General features: G+C 53.3%; 1 protein-coding gene across 1 annotated transcript; it reads right to left on the bottom strand.

Moving 5' to 3' along the window:
- Nucleotides 1–1,468: 1,468 nt before the first annotated feature.
- LOC106856167 (endothelin-2) lies at nucleotides 1,469–6,578 on the bottom strand. Its single transcript, XM_014881333.2, has 5 exons — nucleotides 6,441–6,578; nucleotides 6,047–6,179; nucleotides 4,890–5,009; nucleotides 4,076–4,180; nucleotides 1,469–3,362 (listed from the first exon to the last, which is right to left on the bottom strand). Exons 1-5 carry the CDS (start codon nucleotides 6,496–6,498, stop codon nucleotides 3,263–3,265), a joined length of 516 nt encoding a protein of 171 aa, XP_014736819.2. The 5' UTR covers nucleotides 6,499–6,578; the 3' UTR covers nucleotides 1,469–3,262.
- Nucleotides 6,579–16,014: the final 9,436 nt, after the last annotated feature.

Here is a 16,014-nt window from a genome sequence, read left to right as displayed (position 1 = left end):
AATCTTTATCAGCAAATTCAATAACCTCCAGAATAGGCACAGTCCTCTCTTATCCCTTTTCACCCTAATTAAGATGCTCTTAAGCATCTTCTTCCCTCGGGTGTTACCTAATTAGGGCTGGTAATTAAAGCTGTGCCCAAAGGCTTTGCTCAGAGTCTGGCCTCAGTCCAGGCCCCAGCACGGGGCTCCTGCCAGGCTCAGCTTGGCCCTCAGTCCTTGGTGGCCCTGCAGGACATCCCAGCAAGGAGCTCTGCTGAGCTTTTGGGATCAGGGCACTTTTCAGGATTTCTGTCTCTGGTTCTCACTGCTGAGCCCAAAGTTGCCCCACTTGAAGGTGGGGGGACCTCCCTGGAATATTTCTCATTATTCCAATGTCACATTTTCCTCTGATAATTGATATTAGAGACTCAAAAATCTCTCTCTATTTCAGATTTTCCCTCTGTGCTTCAAGTCCAGGCACTGTGGAGGAGCTGGAGAGCATCTCCTGTGCTCCCACCTCCCAAAATGTGATGTTCCCCTGGTGCCAGGACCCTCTGAACATCCCAAACAGGGATATTTTCCCTCTGAGACCAAGGTCTAACCAAGGTTCCTTTGGGATTTCAGGAAGACAAGTAAAAACCCAGAGTTGGCTCAGTGGACACTGCAGAGGGTGGGGAAATCTTTCCTGGGAAATGCATGAAATCCTCATTTCCCTCATTCCCACCACTGCAATCAGCCCCAGCAGGACCATGGAAATGAACCAAAACAGGCACAATTCCAGGCTGCTTCTGGAGCTCTATTGAGCAGAGGAGGAGAGAATTTCACCCTGGATATTGTACATATTACACAGGAAAGTTGCAGTGTTTCAAGGTACTTTTCCCCCCTGTAATTCCAGGTCCTTTTTATCATGTACCTTTACCATTAAAGTCCCAGGAACAATCATTTATTGTCATAAAAACATCTGACAGACTGGTTTTCACACCAAGCCCTGGGGTAGAGGCTTGGCCATGGGAGAGGCAGCTCAGCCAGGAAAAAAAATCAGGAAACAGCAAAGGCTGGGACCCCTCCTGAGCCTTCAGCATCTTCACATCATCCTTTAGATGATGGCTTTTGAACTGCAATAATAATAATAATAACAATAATAATAATAATAAAACGATCCCTTCCCAGATCCAAAGCTCTGTCCCTGCCCTTCTGACCCCACAGCCACAGGGCTGGGGAAGGACTGGAGTCAACCACGAGCAAACACCACATCCACAACAAGCTGGGGATAACTTCCCACCCCTGTTCCCAGAGCAATCCAGGAAGGAAGAAGGTGTTGAAAGTTAAGGAGTGTTTAAAACAGCCAGATGGATTCTAGATGGGTTCACTTTGAAGAAATGTGCCCAGGACCATTCCCAGCCTCCCTTTCCCATTTCTTTTGGCCATCTGGATTCCTTTCACTTCACCCACCACCACCCAGCCACCAAAAAAAGGAAGCAAAGTGCCATTGACTGGTGTCATTATTTATTACAAATTATATCGTGAAAATTACTGTGTAAAAAAATCAATAGATTTAAATAAATATACAGATTTCAGGATGCTACATATGGCAGGTGTGCAATGAGTCACTTTAAGGATGGGACATGACACACATGAGATTGACAGAGTACTTTACAGCAGTAGTTTAATTTTAAATTACTCACATTAAACCATGTGCAAAATTTCCTCTGGAACAAACCCTTTCAGGATTTTCTTCTTTTGGATTTTTAGAGTGACTCCAACCTTCAGAAGGTCAAAGATAAAAACAGATTCTCTGCAGCTTTGGGGACCAAATGATTCATCTGCTGTTTCATTCACAATACAATCAATTGGTCTTATTTTTCCCCTCTCCGGGACTTAAAAGCAAAAAAATCAAGGAATTATTTTTTCTTGTCCATCGGGACTACACTTGCAACAACCACAGATTTTGGTCCACCACCAACTTGAAGCAGCCTTTCCAAAGCTCCTGTGCAATCCTGGCGTGGGCAGCAGAGGGACCCAGCAGTGGAGAGCAGCTCCTGACTGCCCTGCCCAGGGACAGCCCTGGCAAACAAAAGTGCATTTGAGACAGCTCCGGAGCCCTGAGGCTGCCCTTGCCTGCAAGCTTGGTTTTTAGACCCGCCCTGGACTCAGTGTTTTTCCCAAATTTTTCCTTTCCTGCCCTGGGCCAGCCGATCTGGGTTTAAACCTGAGCCAGACAGGTTTAAAGCTCAGACGGGGCTGTGCAGAATCACAGGAGGTTTGGTTGGAAGGGACCTTAAAGATCATCCGGTTCCACCCCCTGTTCTGACCAGTCCTTCCCTGCACACCATTCCTACCTGGCTGCCCCTCACCTGGTGCATTCCCCACCCAGGAATGGCCATTCACTGTCCAGAGCCCGACTCAGAGCTGACCTAAGCCAAGCAGCAAGCCAGGCTTTGTGTGCCCTCTGTGCCCCAGTCCTTCCCTCCAGGCAGAGCTGGAGGTTGGGATATTCAGGAGCTGGAGTCCTCCCTGAGGGTCTGTCCAAGGAGATGAGATGGGGTCGCTGACCCAGAGCAGGCTCTGCTCACCCTCCCCTGGCCATGGGGGCTCCTGCACAAACCCGGCCCCGCAGCAGCCACACCCGCCTTTGGTGCCATCCCTGGGGTGACTGATCCTCCACCTCAGCTACAGCCAGGACCTCCGTGGGGATCCACCCCAGTGACTGCTCAGCTGGCCCCAGGTGAGGATGAAATAAAATTTTAATACAAACTGGGAGCTGTTCCACCACGGCAGCCTGGTTCTTAGGCACTGGCTGACAAGAGAAAATAGTGCAAAGGTGGGCTCGGGCTGGGGCAGCTCATCCCTGAGCAGTGAGCAGCCAAACACCCCGAGAGGGGCTGAGTGGGGCCAGGCTCAGACAGCTCCGAGAGCAGCCAGGCCACTGAGGGCTCGGTGTCCAGCACTGCCCAGAGCCCCTGGCTGTGACTGACCCACCACACACGGGCTGAGCCCTCCCGAGGGCTCCAGGGCACAGGCCAGCTGGTGCTGCTCCAGCACGACCCTTGCCTGATCCAAAAAGGCACAATTCAGCTCCAGGACACTTCTCTGACTGTATGGAGAGACAGGTTTTCCCTTTACAGCAGTCCCTTGAGTGCTGGTTCATGCAGCAGGAACACAGAGACTTCCACTTCCTTCCCTTCCACTCACGGCCTTCCCTTCAGCTCTAAAACTGACAGTGGAGCTGGTGGCACCCACAGGACTCCAAATTCTTCTGGTGAACTTGGTGTGCACCTGTCTCTTATCTCTTCTTCTTCCAGATGTTTTTCTCCCAAGGCAGAGCTGGCGGCTGTGCATCCCTCCGGGAGTGCTGCTGGCGAGTGCTGGAGCCCCTGAGGTCCCTGGGGACAGAAGGGACACTGTGGTCACTCTCCAGCCCATCTGTGCCCTGCTCAGTACCCCATAGTATGACATTTATCAACCCCTCACCACAGTTTGCTGGGAGGCAGGAGATGGGGGAAGGAAGAGGAAGAATTTCTGTCCACACTGGATTAAGGCACAATCAAGCTCCATCAGGCCCAACGAGGTGGCAGAGGATTCAAGGATGACCCAGAGTGCTGCTTCCCCAAATCTGCATTTCACAAAGTGTCCCCATTGCCTCTGATTTAATTGCCACCAATTCATTAATTTGCCACCTGCCTTTAGCTCAGTTACACCCCTGGAGTTGTTTCTCCCCACAATTCCCTGATTTGGGGTTAGAAAAGCTCTGATCCAAAGTTGCTGCCCAATGAATTATCTTCCTACACAATGCCACCCCCCTCTCCCTCTGTCCATCACTCATCTGCCCATCCCACATCAGAGGAACACCCCACTCCAATCAAGAATTACATTTTATGTGACCTTGCTCTGGTTTGGGAAGGGCAGAGGCAGCCCTGGCTCCCCCAGATGGAGCCTCCAGTGCCCCAGAGAGCAGGAACAGCCAAGTGTCCTCACTGAAAGGATCAGGGAGGTGGCAGAGGGTCACATCCGAGGGGCCACTGCAGCCTGGGGCCACAAACACACATTTTGAAGTGCTCATAAGGAATGTTCAGAGTGGGTTTAGTGCCCTGCTCACCTGAGAGCTCTCAGCAGCCCGTGGTGGGGAGGCCTCGTGGCACCACTCTGCAGAGACCTCGCTGATGCTCCAGAGCTCATGGGGAGCTTCAGACCCTGGAGGTACCTGAGGACAAGAGGAGAAGCCTGAGCCACCCAGAGCCAGGCTGTGGGGAGCTCGGGGGGAGCCTGGCCCGGTGACAGACAGCTGAATGCACGGCTTTGAAGGGTTAATTGCAGCTATTTGGGAGCTATTCACAGCTTACTTCGACTGCTATTCCCTCGTGCCAGAGCTCCTCTATTCACAGGCACATTTAATGATTGGGGATTGTAACTATTGCCTGGCTATGGAATTAATGACACATATCCACAGCGACTTCACTCCACCTCCCTTCAGCAGCGCTGCTGAAGCTGAACTGAGACCCCCCATGCACCAGGAGCAGAGGTGGCCACAGCACATTCGGCTCCTGAGCTCAGGGCACTCCTGCTCTGCTCCTCTCTGAGCCGTGCAGGGGACACTGGTGTCCCAAACTCCACACCCCCAGCTTGTCCCCACTCCCAGGGTGCTGCCAGCTCACCCAGGGTTTCCCCAGGCTCCCGGCAGCAGCAGCAGGGATGGAGGTGACATTGCTGCCTCTCAGCTGCTGAAGGGACCCTTATACACCCAAACCACCCGGTGACACTGCCAGGGCTCCCGGGAGGGGAGCAAAAAGCCACCAGACAAATCCCAGCTGCTGGCAAAGAGCCATCCCCAGGGAGCTGTGCAGGCACAGCAGCTCCTGAGCCCTGCCTGTCTGGCAGCCCTGGCAGCCCCCAGGGACATGCCCAGCGCTTACCCGGGCCTGCCCTGGCAGAAGGTGGCACAGATGCTGTCCCTGGAGTGCGAGCACTCGCACCTGCCCGTGGACCTCTTGCGCCGCCTTGGCGGGCTGCCCAAGCCGTAGGGAGCGGTGTGCCTGGAAAAAAAAAAACAAAGGAATTCAGCTATGCCACCAGCTTTTTATTGGCCAACAGGTTTATAACAGGGTCCTGGGAGGCAGCCAAGCCAGTGCCAGGATAATAAAAGACTCATCTATAGACGTAAGGTGAAAAGGTCACTGATAGGTCTGAGCTCCTCTCCCACCTCCTGTTTTCCCCACCCTCCCGGGGAGATGGCCGCTCTGGGCTGCCTGGCAAGGGGAGTTTTCTCTCCTTGCAGCAGCCCAGGTGCCCGTGCAATGAGCTCCCAAGGGTGGCCCAGCTCCTGAGGAGCACGGCTGGCCCAGCCCGGCAGCCCCAGCCCAGCTGAGGGGTCAGAGCCCTCCTTCCCTGCAGCTTTAACACACAGGACACTGCACAGCCCGGGATGTCTCGGGGCCACAGCAGCTTCTGGTGCTCACAGCCTCCCCCAGAACTGCGAGCTCACTCCCGCTCCATCTCTGATGGCAATCTCCTCTCCCAGAGGCTGCAGGATTGGCAGGCGAGGACTGCAACTATTCCCCGAGCAAGCAGCGAGTTGTAAATGCATGTCAGCGAGCGCGATCATAACCACACCTGAGCGCGTGTGTTGCGCTCCAGTGCGATGGCCATTGGTGTGAAAGCGCAGGGGAAGCTGCTCCGGCATTCCTGAGGGCAGGACTTGGCAGGCACGGCCCGCAGTGCCAGCCCACCACTGTCTCATTAACAATACTGGCAGCCCGGCTTACAGCGTGCGAGCGGGGAGAGGAACTTCCCTGACTTGCAGCCACAACATCCCGGTGTTGCTCCGGGCTCGCAGAGGTGCAAACCTCAGGAAAAGCCGAGGCCGGGAGGAAGCAGCAGCCTGTGCTTTCACCCCGAGCCGCGGGGCTTGGACAAACACCTGAGCAGCAGCCGCAGCACAGCCTGTCCCTTGTGGGCTGAGCGCGCACCTTGGAGCAGGTGCTGCCAGAGCCGCGGGACCCTTTCCCAGCCTCCTGCAGCCTCAGGTACAGCCCCTGCCCATCAGCAGAGCAGCCCGAGCGCTCCTGCTCACCCAGGTGTGTTGACCCAGATGATGTCCAGGTGACAGAAGTAGATGCATTCCTTATCCAGCCAGCTGTTGCAGGAACATCGCTTGCTCCTCGGCGGCGCGGCCAGGTGCGACTCGGCCGGGGGATGGCCCAGACCTGCGGCAGCACAAGGAGGGAGGGAGGCGTGAGCGGCCCGTCCGTGTGTCCCCTCTGAGGGTCGCGGCGGTGTCCCCGATGAGGCTGCGGCTCCTCCGGGACCCGCACGGCCCCGGGGGCTCCCCGGAGCGGGGGTCCCGCACCGCGCCCGCAGCCTCCGCGCACACCCCGGGCCCCTCCCCGAGCCGAGGGGCGCAGGGGGTCCCCCCTCCCGTGCGGGCACCCCCGGGGCACCGAATCCCGCTCCAGCCCGAGGCTCACCGGCTTCCAGCAGGGCGCACAGGGCGAGCGCCAGCAGCACGCCGGGGTGGCTGCCCATGACCGCGGCTCTGCGCTGGCGGCTTTGAGGCTTCTCCTGGGTTTTTCCTCCTTTTCCTCCCGTCCCGGCTGTTCACCCGGAGCCGCCGCGCCGCGTCTGGAGCGGTCGGGAGCCCGGCAGGTGCTTTATAGCCCCGGCCCCGCGCGTCACCCGCTCCGCCCCCGGGGATCGCCGGGCTCGCGTGGGGCGGCGCGGACCCCCCGCCCCTCCCCGCGGGACTCCTCGGGCTCCTCTGGCCCGCACCAAGGGCCGCCGAGTGGGAAAAGTCTTCGGGACCGGGATGCGGTCGGGGGGACGGTGTGCGGGGTGCGCCCGAGGGGTCCCGGGCGGGGCTGGGTGAAGGCAGCGGGCACAGGGGGGGTCTGCAGGCAGTGACCCCCCGAGAGCCCCCGCACCTCCCCCGGCCCCGGAGGAGGCTTTAAACTGCACAGACCGGGCAGAATTCAAGGTCAAAGTCAAGTTTTCACTTGAAATGTCTTAATTTGACTTACTTTGTTTTAATGAAAATGTAAATTGATAAAGTCACTGGAAATTGCTGCTCAGCTCGTGCAATGACAGTCTCCGCTTTCTTTTTCTCTCTCCTCTATATTTTCCTTTAAATCAACTTTAAGACTTTTGCTACGTTGAGCAATTAAAATTTCTTGCAATAAATCTGCCCGAGCACTGTCTAATTTCACTTCAGCATTCATGTGGAGCATTTGACATTATCTACACATTTTCAGGATGCGAATCATGTGAAGCACAGTCACCTCCTGGCATGCCCGAGGAGGAGTCAAAACCCTTCACCTTGCCCGTGGTGTGTCAGGCAGAAGCAGGAAATTCCTCCGGGGAAGCGCTGGGTCCTGACCATGCCGGGGATGGATCACAGCTTCCAGGCTCCCTGAATTCCTTGGGACCACCGATCCAGCTTGGAGTGGCAGCTCCAGGCATGGCAAATCTTCTGCAGATCCTGTGAGCGGTTTAGAAAAGCGAAATCACCACGTTGTCCTTTTGCAAGAGGTTCTCAAAAGCTTCCTGGGAAAGGGAGTGTATTTTATTTGTTTATCATGAGCAGTTCAGCTTTTTTATGGCCCTGTTGTCATGGGCAGATGCAAGGTGGTGGCAATTACAGTCACAGTGAGGTCTCATGCACAGGAACACGTGCGTGCGGGAAAGGAAAGGGAAATAAGGAAAAGTGCAGGCAGGGAGAGTGAGGAAAACGGCTCCTGAAGCAGAGCTGATGCTCACAGCAGCTCCTGGAAGTAAAACAGGTGATGAGTGCAGCCCTGCAGGCAAAGGCTGGAGGATTTGACATTCCCTTGGTCCAAGCAGCAGAGGGAATTCCTCTCTGTGCTCATGCAAAATGCACACAGGGGTTTGTGCAGGGAAAAAACAGTGGGGAGCAAAGAAACTGCACAGGAGAGCACAGACATTTACAGAGGGCATGAAGTGAGGGCCAGAGCAGATGAAAAATGTGTGTATGGGCATGCCATGAAAATAACAGAGTAGAGGATGTGTCAGGCAGAGAAAATCAGGAAGAGTGCAAATGATAAATTAATAAGAAAATAAAGCCAGAGCTCATAAAACAAAGCAAACAGAGAGAAGTGTTTAACCTCTGTACCAATGCAACAATTATTCTAAAGAAAACAGGGAAACACAAAAGCAGCATTACCTGTTACTGCCCATATTCCAGCTGTGCCAAGTTTCAGAGTTATGTCAGAGTTGTGTGTGACATTCCAGATGCCAGCCCGGTGATACAATAAATCTGCCTTGGCTCCCGTTCCTGCGCTCCTCATCCTGGTCACTGCGGGCTGAAAGACGATCCCCTGGACGTGGGGAAGGCAACGCAGCCGTGTTTGCTCACCCCGAGGGAAGGCTGGCGAGTTAATGACATCATTTTATACAAAAAAGGCGCTCTCTTTCAAGGGGTGCTGCCGGTGAGGCGCTGCCGCTCGGCGGGGTTGGTTTGCTGAAGGGATCAGCCCTGTCACACACAGACCTTGTGCCCCAGGCAAGGAACAACAATCTCAAGCTAACCCCACGATTTGGGCATCTGAGTTCAAGGAATTTCCTCCACCTTTTGTGGCCGGGGCTCTGTCACCCAGCTCACATTTCCAAGGAGCACCTGGAGCTCCACGTACCTGTCTGCAGTCTGCGTGTGGCTGGAGGTGCCCAGATGTCTGCTGCTCTCTGCCTGCCGTGCCAGATGCAAAAACATCTTCACAAACCAGGCCTTTCATCCAAAGATTTCTCAATTGTTGTCTTCATGTCCCATAAATCCCACCAGAGAAAATGGAGCAAACGTTACACCCTCATGCTCATCCTGAGAACCTGAATTCCTTTTATTCTGCAGGAAAAGCTCTCCTGTGCTGGGCAGGCACCAAGCTGAGCAGCACCCCTTGGGATGTTGGCACCAGAGCTTTAAAGATCCCAGAGGATGTGGGGCTAGGGATGAATGGCACCGTTTCTTGCAGGGATGTGAGAAACCTTGCAGAGACGAGGTGGGGTTGGCACTGAACTGGCTTTGAACTGACCCAGCTCTGAGAGCTTTGTCCAGAGCTAAAGAGTTCCTGTGGAAAAACAATTCTTTAAAAAGTTGTTTTGCCTTTAGGGTTTGTGAGGCAGAAGGTGAAGCAGCTGCTCCAGCACCAAACACATCCCCAGAGCTGGTGGGACTCAATGAGACCTTGGAGGTCTTTTCCAACCTTAGTGATTGATGGTTCAGGGATTATTCTGGTGGCTGTGGTAGTTCCATGAGTACCTGCTTGGTTTAGTTGGAATCACAGAACACCCTGAGCTCAAGGGACCCCCAGGGATCATCCAGCCCAGCCCCTGTCCCTGCCCAGACCCCCCAGCAATCCCCCCTGTCCATCCCTCGGGGCCGTGCCCATTCCCTGGGGAGCCTGGGCAGTGCCCAGCACCCTCTGGCTGAGGGAAGAACCTTTCCCTCATCTCCAGCCTGAGCCTGCCCTGGCCCAGCTCCAGCCCTTCCCTGGCTGCTGTCCCTGTCCCAGGGAGCAGAGATCGGAGCTGCCCCTCGGGAGGAGCTGCAGATCCCTGAGCTCTGCCCTCAGTGTGCTCTGCTCCAGCTGCACACACCGAGTCCCCCAGGCTGCCCCTCCTGTGGCCCCTCCTGACCCTTCAGCACCTTTGGGCACCCTCAAATACCTTTAGATGTCATATTTTGGTGCCCCAAACCCACAGATGTTCGATCCCCTCATGCTGTGGGCTGGGGGATCAGCTCTCACTGGGAGCTCTGGTTCTCCTTGACCTCCAGAGCACGGAAAACCTGCCCGGCTCCTGCCACTGTCCCCGTTGTTCCCCCGATAAGGATCAGGAGCCAGCTTCCCAAGGCCAAGCCTCCTGGCACTATCACCACGCTCAAATCACAAAGGAAAGCAGCAGTGCTGGAGGAGGGCCGGGCCGTGCTGCACAAACACAGCTCCCAGAGCAGGAACAAAGGCGTGCACGGGGTCCCCAACGCCAAAGATGGGCTTTGCCTCCTGCAGTTATTTTTTCCCTTTTGTTTCTGACTGCGGGAGTACATTGTTCATGTCACTGTGAGGAGTTCCAGGCAGACATGACGACAGGGACAAAGCAGCCCAAGACAGGAGACATCCCGTGCAGCCCTCGCGAGCTGCACTGTTTGGAAACAAGGAGTGAGCAAACAGGAAAGGCCTTTAACCATTGAGCAGTCAGGATCCCAGCGTGCTCTTGGCACCAGCAGGAACAATGGGGTGATGTCACGAGCCAGAATTCCCCATGGTGGATGGCAGCCCAGCAAATAATCATAATTCTTGTCCCGGGACATGAGCAACATTTTTCCACTGTTGGTCATCCCCCACGGAGCTGCTGTGAGGAAGTGTAGGAAAGAGACATTGTCAAGTGAGGCTTCCTTTGGGATTTTTGCTGCCCCCCCTGCCCTCCCCAGCTCAGCACATCAGCTGTAATAAATCCCAGCTTTCTGCTGACAGGGAGGATCTCACTGAGGTGCAGGGAGGCTGAAGGAGATGTTTCACACAGGGAAAAAGGATGAGCATCGTGCTCTGGATACTTGGAAGGCAAAGGAGCAGAGTTTCCTCAGCTCTGTGGGGCTTTGAGCTGGCACAGAGTGAAGCTGGAGCATTGCCCACGGGATGACAAAGGTGCTGAGGATGGCCAGGGGCTCAGGAGAGAGTCCTGCACAAACAGTGGTGGTTGGGGAATTTCAACAAATTTTTTTCAACGATTTTCTTAATTATTATTTTTAAGGCTACTAAACAACATGAACAATACAAAGGCATCCTCCAGATTCCTATCTCTCATTATTTTGGCTTAAAGTCAGCTCTGTGGAGAATATCCTGAAGTTCATTTGCAGCATCCAGGCCTCTCCTGAGGCAGCTCTTGAATTCCCTTTTGGCTCCTTTCTGTTGGTGGGGACTGGTGCCATGGGGGCACTGGCAGAGCTGGGCAGCCCTCAGGGCTTGGGGTGGCTTTGTTTCTTGGGTTGTTACTGAAAATCCAGACTCACCTCTCCAAGATTTGCTCTACAAGGTCCCAGTTGGTTTCCCTGCAGCCACCCCAGCTCTGGGCTGTCCCTCTGTGCTGTCCCAGGGGAGGTGGCACTTCTTGCTGGAGCTGGATGTGGGATTTCAGCACCAAAAAGGACCTCAGTGAATCCCAGGCAGTCCTGAAATGCAGAATAGAGAAGCACAAAGCCATGAATGTGTGTGTGGTTTGTTGATAGCAGACTTGTCCTGCTCTGTGTTTGGGGTCTGTCTGAACACACTCCCAAGGGCTGCTTTCCGTGGTCACAGGGGGGATCTTCACGTGTTTTCCCCACCCTGAGGCTCCTGGGGAAGCCCAGGGTCCCTCTCAGAGGTGGGCAGAGGCAGCCCCAGGCCTGGGACCACAAACACGAGGGGTCTCTGCTGCACACTGAAGGTGTCCCCAGGACAGGAGGTGGGGTCACTCAGGGAGGGGAAGATCCTGGAATGTGCTGGCTCCATCCTTCCCAGGCAGGGGGGAAGGGGCAGGTGGCCTTGGCAAGGACCCCCTGTGACAGCAGGGGAGCCAGGCTGTGACCAGGAAGTGCCTTCCCCATGGCAGGGCACTGCCCTGGGCCAAGGGCCAGCCTGGAGAAATGATAATGCCTGGAATCCTGGTGGATTATCCAGTTCTGCACTGCAGGGATGGATTATCAAATTCTGATATCCAGGGATGGATTATCCAGTTCTGATACCCAGGGATGGAATATCCAGTTCTGCCCTCCAGGGATGGATTATCCAGTTCTATACCCAGGGATGGATTATCCAGTTCTGCCCTCCAGGGATGGATTATCCAGTTCCCTTCTCCAGGGATGGATTATCCAATTCTGCAGTGCAGGGCTGGATTATCAAATTCTGATATCCAGGGATGGATCATCCAATTCTGTACCCGGGGATGGACTAGCCAGTTCTGTTCCCAGGGATGGATTATCCAGTTCCCTTCTCCAGGGATGGATTATCCAATTCTGCATTGCAGGGATGGATTATCCAGTTCTGCCCTCCAGGGATGGATTATCCAGTTCTGCTCTTCAGGCAGAAGAGACAAAGCCAGAGGTGCTGTCCTGAAGGATTTGGTGACACTTTTCTGCCCGAGAATCTGAATTCCAGTGACTGCCAGTGGCTGTGGGACAGCAAGGTGGAATGGCAGCAATGGAAGCAAATCCTGGGATTCTGGCTCTGATGGGATGTCCTGGGATGTCTGTCAGGCAGGGAAGTCCAGGGCAGGGAGAGAGGGGTGTGATCTGAGGGGTGTTGGAGGGAGAAAACAAAGTGAATGTCTGTGAGACCTGTGAAATGTCCTGAGCTGTCTGTCTGCAGTGTGAGGTGAGCCTGCCCCTGGCACACAAATTCATTGAATTCACACAGAGTGACCAGGCTTTGAGTCAGATACAGGTGGGGAGAGGCAAGATGTGCCTCTGGGACACGAGGCTGAATTAAATCCAGGGAGGCACTGGATAAACTGGGAATATTGGGAATGTGTGGATGTGTGATCAGCACATTCAGCTTCATGCAGAGCCCTCCTGTTCTATTAGACTGGATAACCCCTTCAGGAGCAGCCAAACCTGGCCTCTTATGGCACTGCTGGTGACTGTCACAGGCCACACACCTGGTCTGGCTTTTCAGTTACTTTAAAACTGCAATAATTGTGCTCCTGATGACACCTTTCCATTCTGCTCTGGGAGCTCTTGAAAAGAGAAACACTGAAAAAAATTTGCAGATCTCCCACATCAAGAAATCTGCTGAGGATTTTTGACAATGTCAGAGCTCCAAAGGCTCCCGAGTGCTGCTCCTTTCCTCAGCACCTGGGAAGCAGAGCACGTTTCACCCTTTCTCTGTGGATGGAAAAGGGAATATTTGCAGTTAAGAAAGGGGTTTTTAATAAAGTGAATGACAATTACAGCCGGTCCCCTGTGCCTGCCTGATCACACATTTCTGTGCCCAAAAGGCAAGAAAAGCGAAGTGCAGAGTGTGTTTAAACAACCCCGTGGAGACATTCCTGGTGTGTTGAGTGTTCATTGGAACACTTTAACAGAGATGTCTGCCTTGACTCCACCCTGATGGCTGAACCCCTTCAGCTTTCCAGCACGATGAGTGACCTGGAATTTATAATTACAATAGGTGTCATGCAATTAATCACCACCTGGGAGCTGTCTCAGTGCTTTGTGAGCTCCTGCAGCAAGTGCAGGAGAGCAGCTTGTGCAACAGGGCTGGTTCCAGCTGGGACAAGCCTGGTGGGGCTCCTGCCACCTGCACAGACACAAATCCCCCTTCTCCAGCTGCTCCAGGCCCAGGCACAGCAATGGGAACCAGGTCAGATCCCAGCAAACAAAGTGACTTCAAGCAATCAGTTTGGAAATGTTCAGGAAATCCATTCCTGACCTCTCCTTCTGGGTTATATTTTTCTAGGGGAGATGTGTGGGCTAAGTTGGGGTAGGGGAGCTGCAAAAATCAGTCAGGGACAGAAATTCATGCAGAGAACAAGGCAGAAGTCAAAGAGAGAATCCCAGAACGGTTTGGGTGGGAAGGGACCCTAAAGCTCATGGGCAGGGACCCCTCCCACTGTGCCAGGTGCTCCCAGCCCCAATGTCCAGCCTGGCCTTGGGCACTGCCAGGGATCCAGGGGCAGCCACAGCTGCTCTGGCAATTCCATGGCAGCCCCTGCCCACCCTGCCAGGGAACAATTCCTTCCCCAGATCCCATCCAGCCCTGCCCTCTGGCACTGGAAGCCATTCCCTGTGTGCTGTCCCTCCATGCCTTGTCCCCAGTCCCTCTCCAGCTCTCCTGGAGCCCCTTCAGGCCCTGCCAGGGGCTCTGAGCTCTCCCTGGAGCCTTCTCCTCTCCAGGGGAGCACCCCCAGCTCTCCCAGCCTGGCTCCAGAGCAGAGGGGCTCAAACCCTTGGAGCAGCTCCTTGGATTCCTCTGGGCTCTCTCCAGCAGCTCCAGGTGCTGCTGGAATTCTGATGTTGGAATTCTGAGCTCTGCAGGTGGGGAATCACCTGAGAAGAGCAGAGAGGGAGAATCCTCTCCCTCAATCTGCTCCTCAGGATTCCTTCCATGCAGCCCAGGACATGGGGGTGGTTTTGGGGCTGCAAACCTTCACTGCTGAGTTTTCAACCCTTAAAAAATCCCCCCAGGGATTTTTTCTTTCCTCTCAAGGCTGGTTTGGATCCATTCCCCAGCCCCTGCTCTCCCTTGGGATTCCCCAGGTTCAGGACCTTGCACTTGGCCTTTGTGAACCCCACGAGGTTCTCCCAGGCCCCCCTCCCCAGCCTGCCAAAGTCCCTCTGGATGGTGACAGAAAGCTCGGGGAAAAGCAAGGAAAACAAACAAAATGCGAGTGTCTGCCCTTTACACCTCAGCACTTTAATAGGGGGTTAATTATTAATTATTGATATGGTTTATTGGTGCATTGTGGCATTGATTGTGCCGCCTGCAGGACGGATCCCATTGTTCTGAACAATGTGCACATCCAGACGGGTTGCAAACATTTTCCAGAAAAAGTGCTGATGCTGAAACACTGAAAATGATGAACACTGAGAATATCTCACTTTTCCTCCTAAGTTAGAGCTAGAGAAGAAATTAACCCCTGAGTTTTTCTTTGTTTGTTGTTTTTTTTTTTTTTTTTTTTACTTCAGTAAAGTTATTTCAGCTCTCAGTCTCGCAATTTTTTGCAAAATTATTAAATTTGCTTCATTTTCTTTACTCAGGGACTCAAAATTGTGGGGGGAAAAGAAAAATTCTCCTGTCAAAACGCCACATTTTAATCAGACTTGCCACTTTCCAAAACATCTTGTTTTTAAAAGAAGTCAGAAACGCTCAATTTGGAGGGGAAAAAAAAAAAAAAAAGCCCAAACCAACAAAACTGCAAAAACATCTCCAAGATGGTCATAATTTCCATCCAGCTCTGTTTGGGAGGAGAGGAGAGGCTCCAGCAGCAGATCAGTTAGAGAAGGAAACAAGGAAAGTTGTACGAGAAAGTTTAATTAAAGTGGGAGTAATTAGGTGCTGAGGAATCCCAAGGAGGATTGGCACAGGATCAGTCTGGGCAGTGTCTTCTTGCTGGATGTCTCTGCCCTTGGCCAGATGGAGCTGTAATTTCGGTTACTCGTTAACCAGTTTGCCATGAAATTCCATTCTTCCAGCCTGGAACTCTGGGGATTTGAATCCAAGTCCAGAGGGATCAAAGCTGAGGGGAGCAACCCGATTTTCTGCTCTGCTGGAAATTCTGGGATTTTCTATTCCGACCTAAAATGATGTCAAACTATTTGGAGTTTCATATTTAAAAAAAAAAAACAAAACTCAGAAGCAATTTTATCTCAGGTCACAGGAATGTGTTATTGTGAGCAAAAATTGATATTTTTCATATCTTAAACAATGCTTTAGCATACTAAAACAAGTGTTGCAGTTTGAAATCTAAATTTAAACCTAACAGAGGCACAGCCTGTTCCAAAGCTGATAGAAGGGATTGCAAAATCCATAACAACGATTCTGTGACCTCTGCTGCTGGTTTGGTGGTTTCAGAACAATCAGGAGGATTGCTCCGAGAGGATTGTGAAGGATTGATTTGTAAAGGATGTTTATCAACACTGGCTGTGGTTGTGATTCAGCCCAAGGGGCTGCATTTCAATATTCACTGTCCCAATTTCCCAGGGGAAGGGAAGGGAAGGTTTGGGAAGAGAAGAGAAGAGAAGAGAAGAGAAGAGAAGAGAAGAGAAGAGAAGAGAAGAGAAGAGAAGAGAAGAGAAGAGAAGAGAAGAGAAGAGAAGAGAAGAGAAGAGAAGAGAAGAGAAGAGAAGAGAAGAGAAGAGAAGAGAGAAGAGAAATCTCGTTTTTCTCTTCACCCCAGGAATTCCCTGGCTGCTGTGGTGGTTCTGAGCTCTCCAGCCCCAGCTGATGGAGCAGGAGCTGCTGGGCAGGAGCCTGGGGCTGCCCTGGATGGTTTTGCTCTGAAGGCCAAGCTTTAGTTTTGTCTGACATCCCCTGGATGCCACAATCACCCTCCTTTGTCACT

The sequence above is a fragment of the Sturnus vulgaris genome, chromosome 24 (genome assembly GCF_052056855.1).
Source record: "Sturnus vulgaris isolate bStuVul1 chromosome 24, bStuVul1.hap1, whole genome shotgun sequence".
Taxonomy (NCBI): Eukaryota; Metazoa; Chordata; class Aves; order Passeriformes; family Sturnidae; genus Sturnus; species Sturnus vulgaris.
Note: the sequence above shows the minus strand (reverse complement) of the source record. Positions and strands in the feature narration are given on the sequence as shown.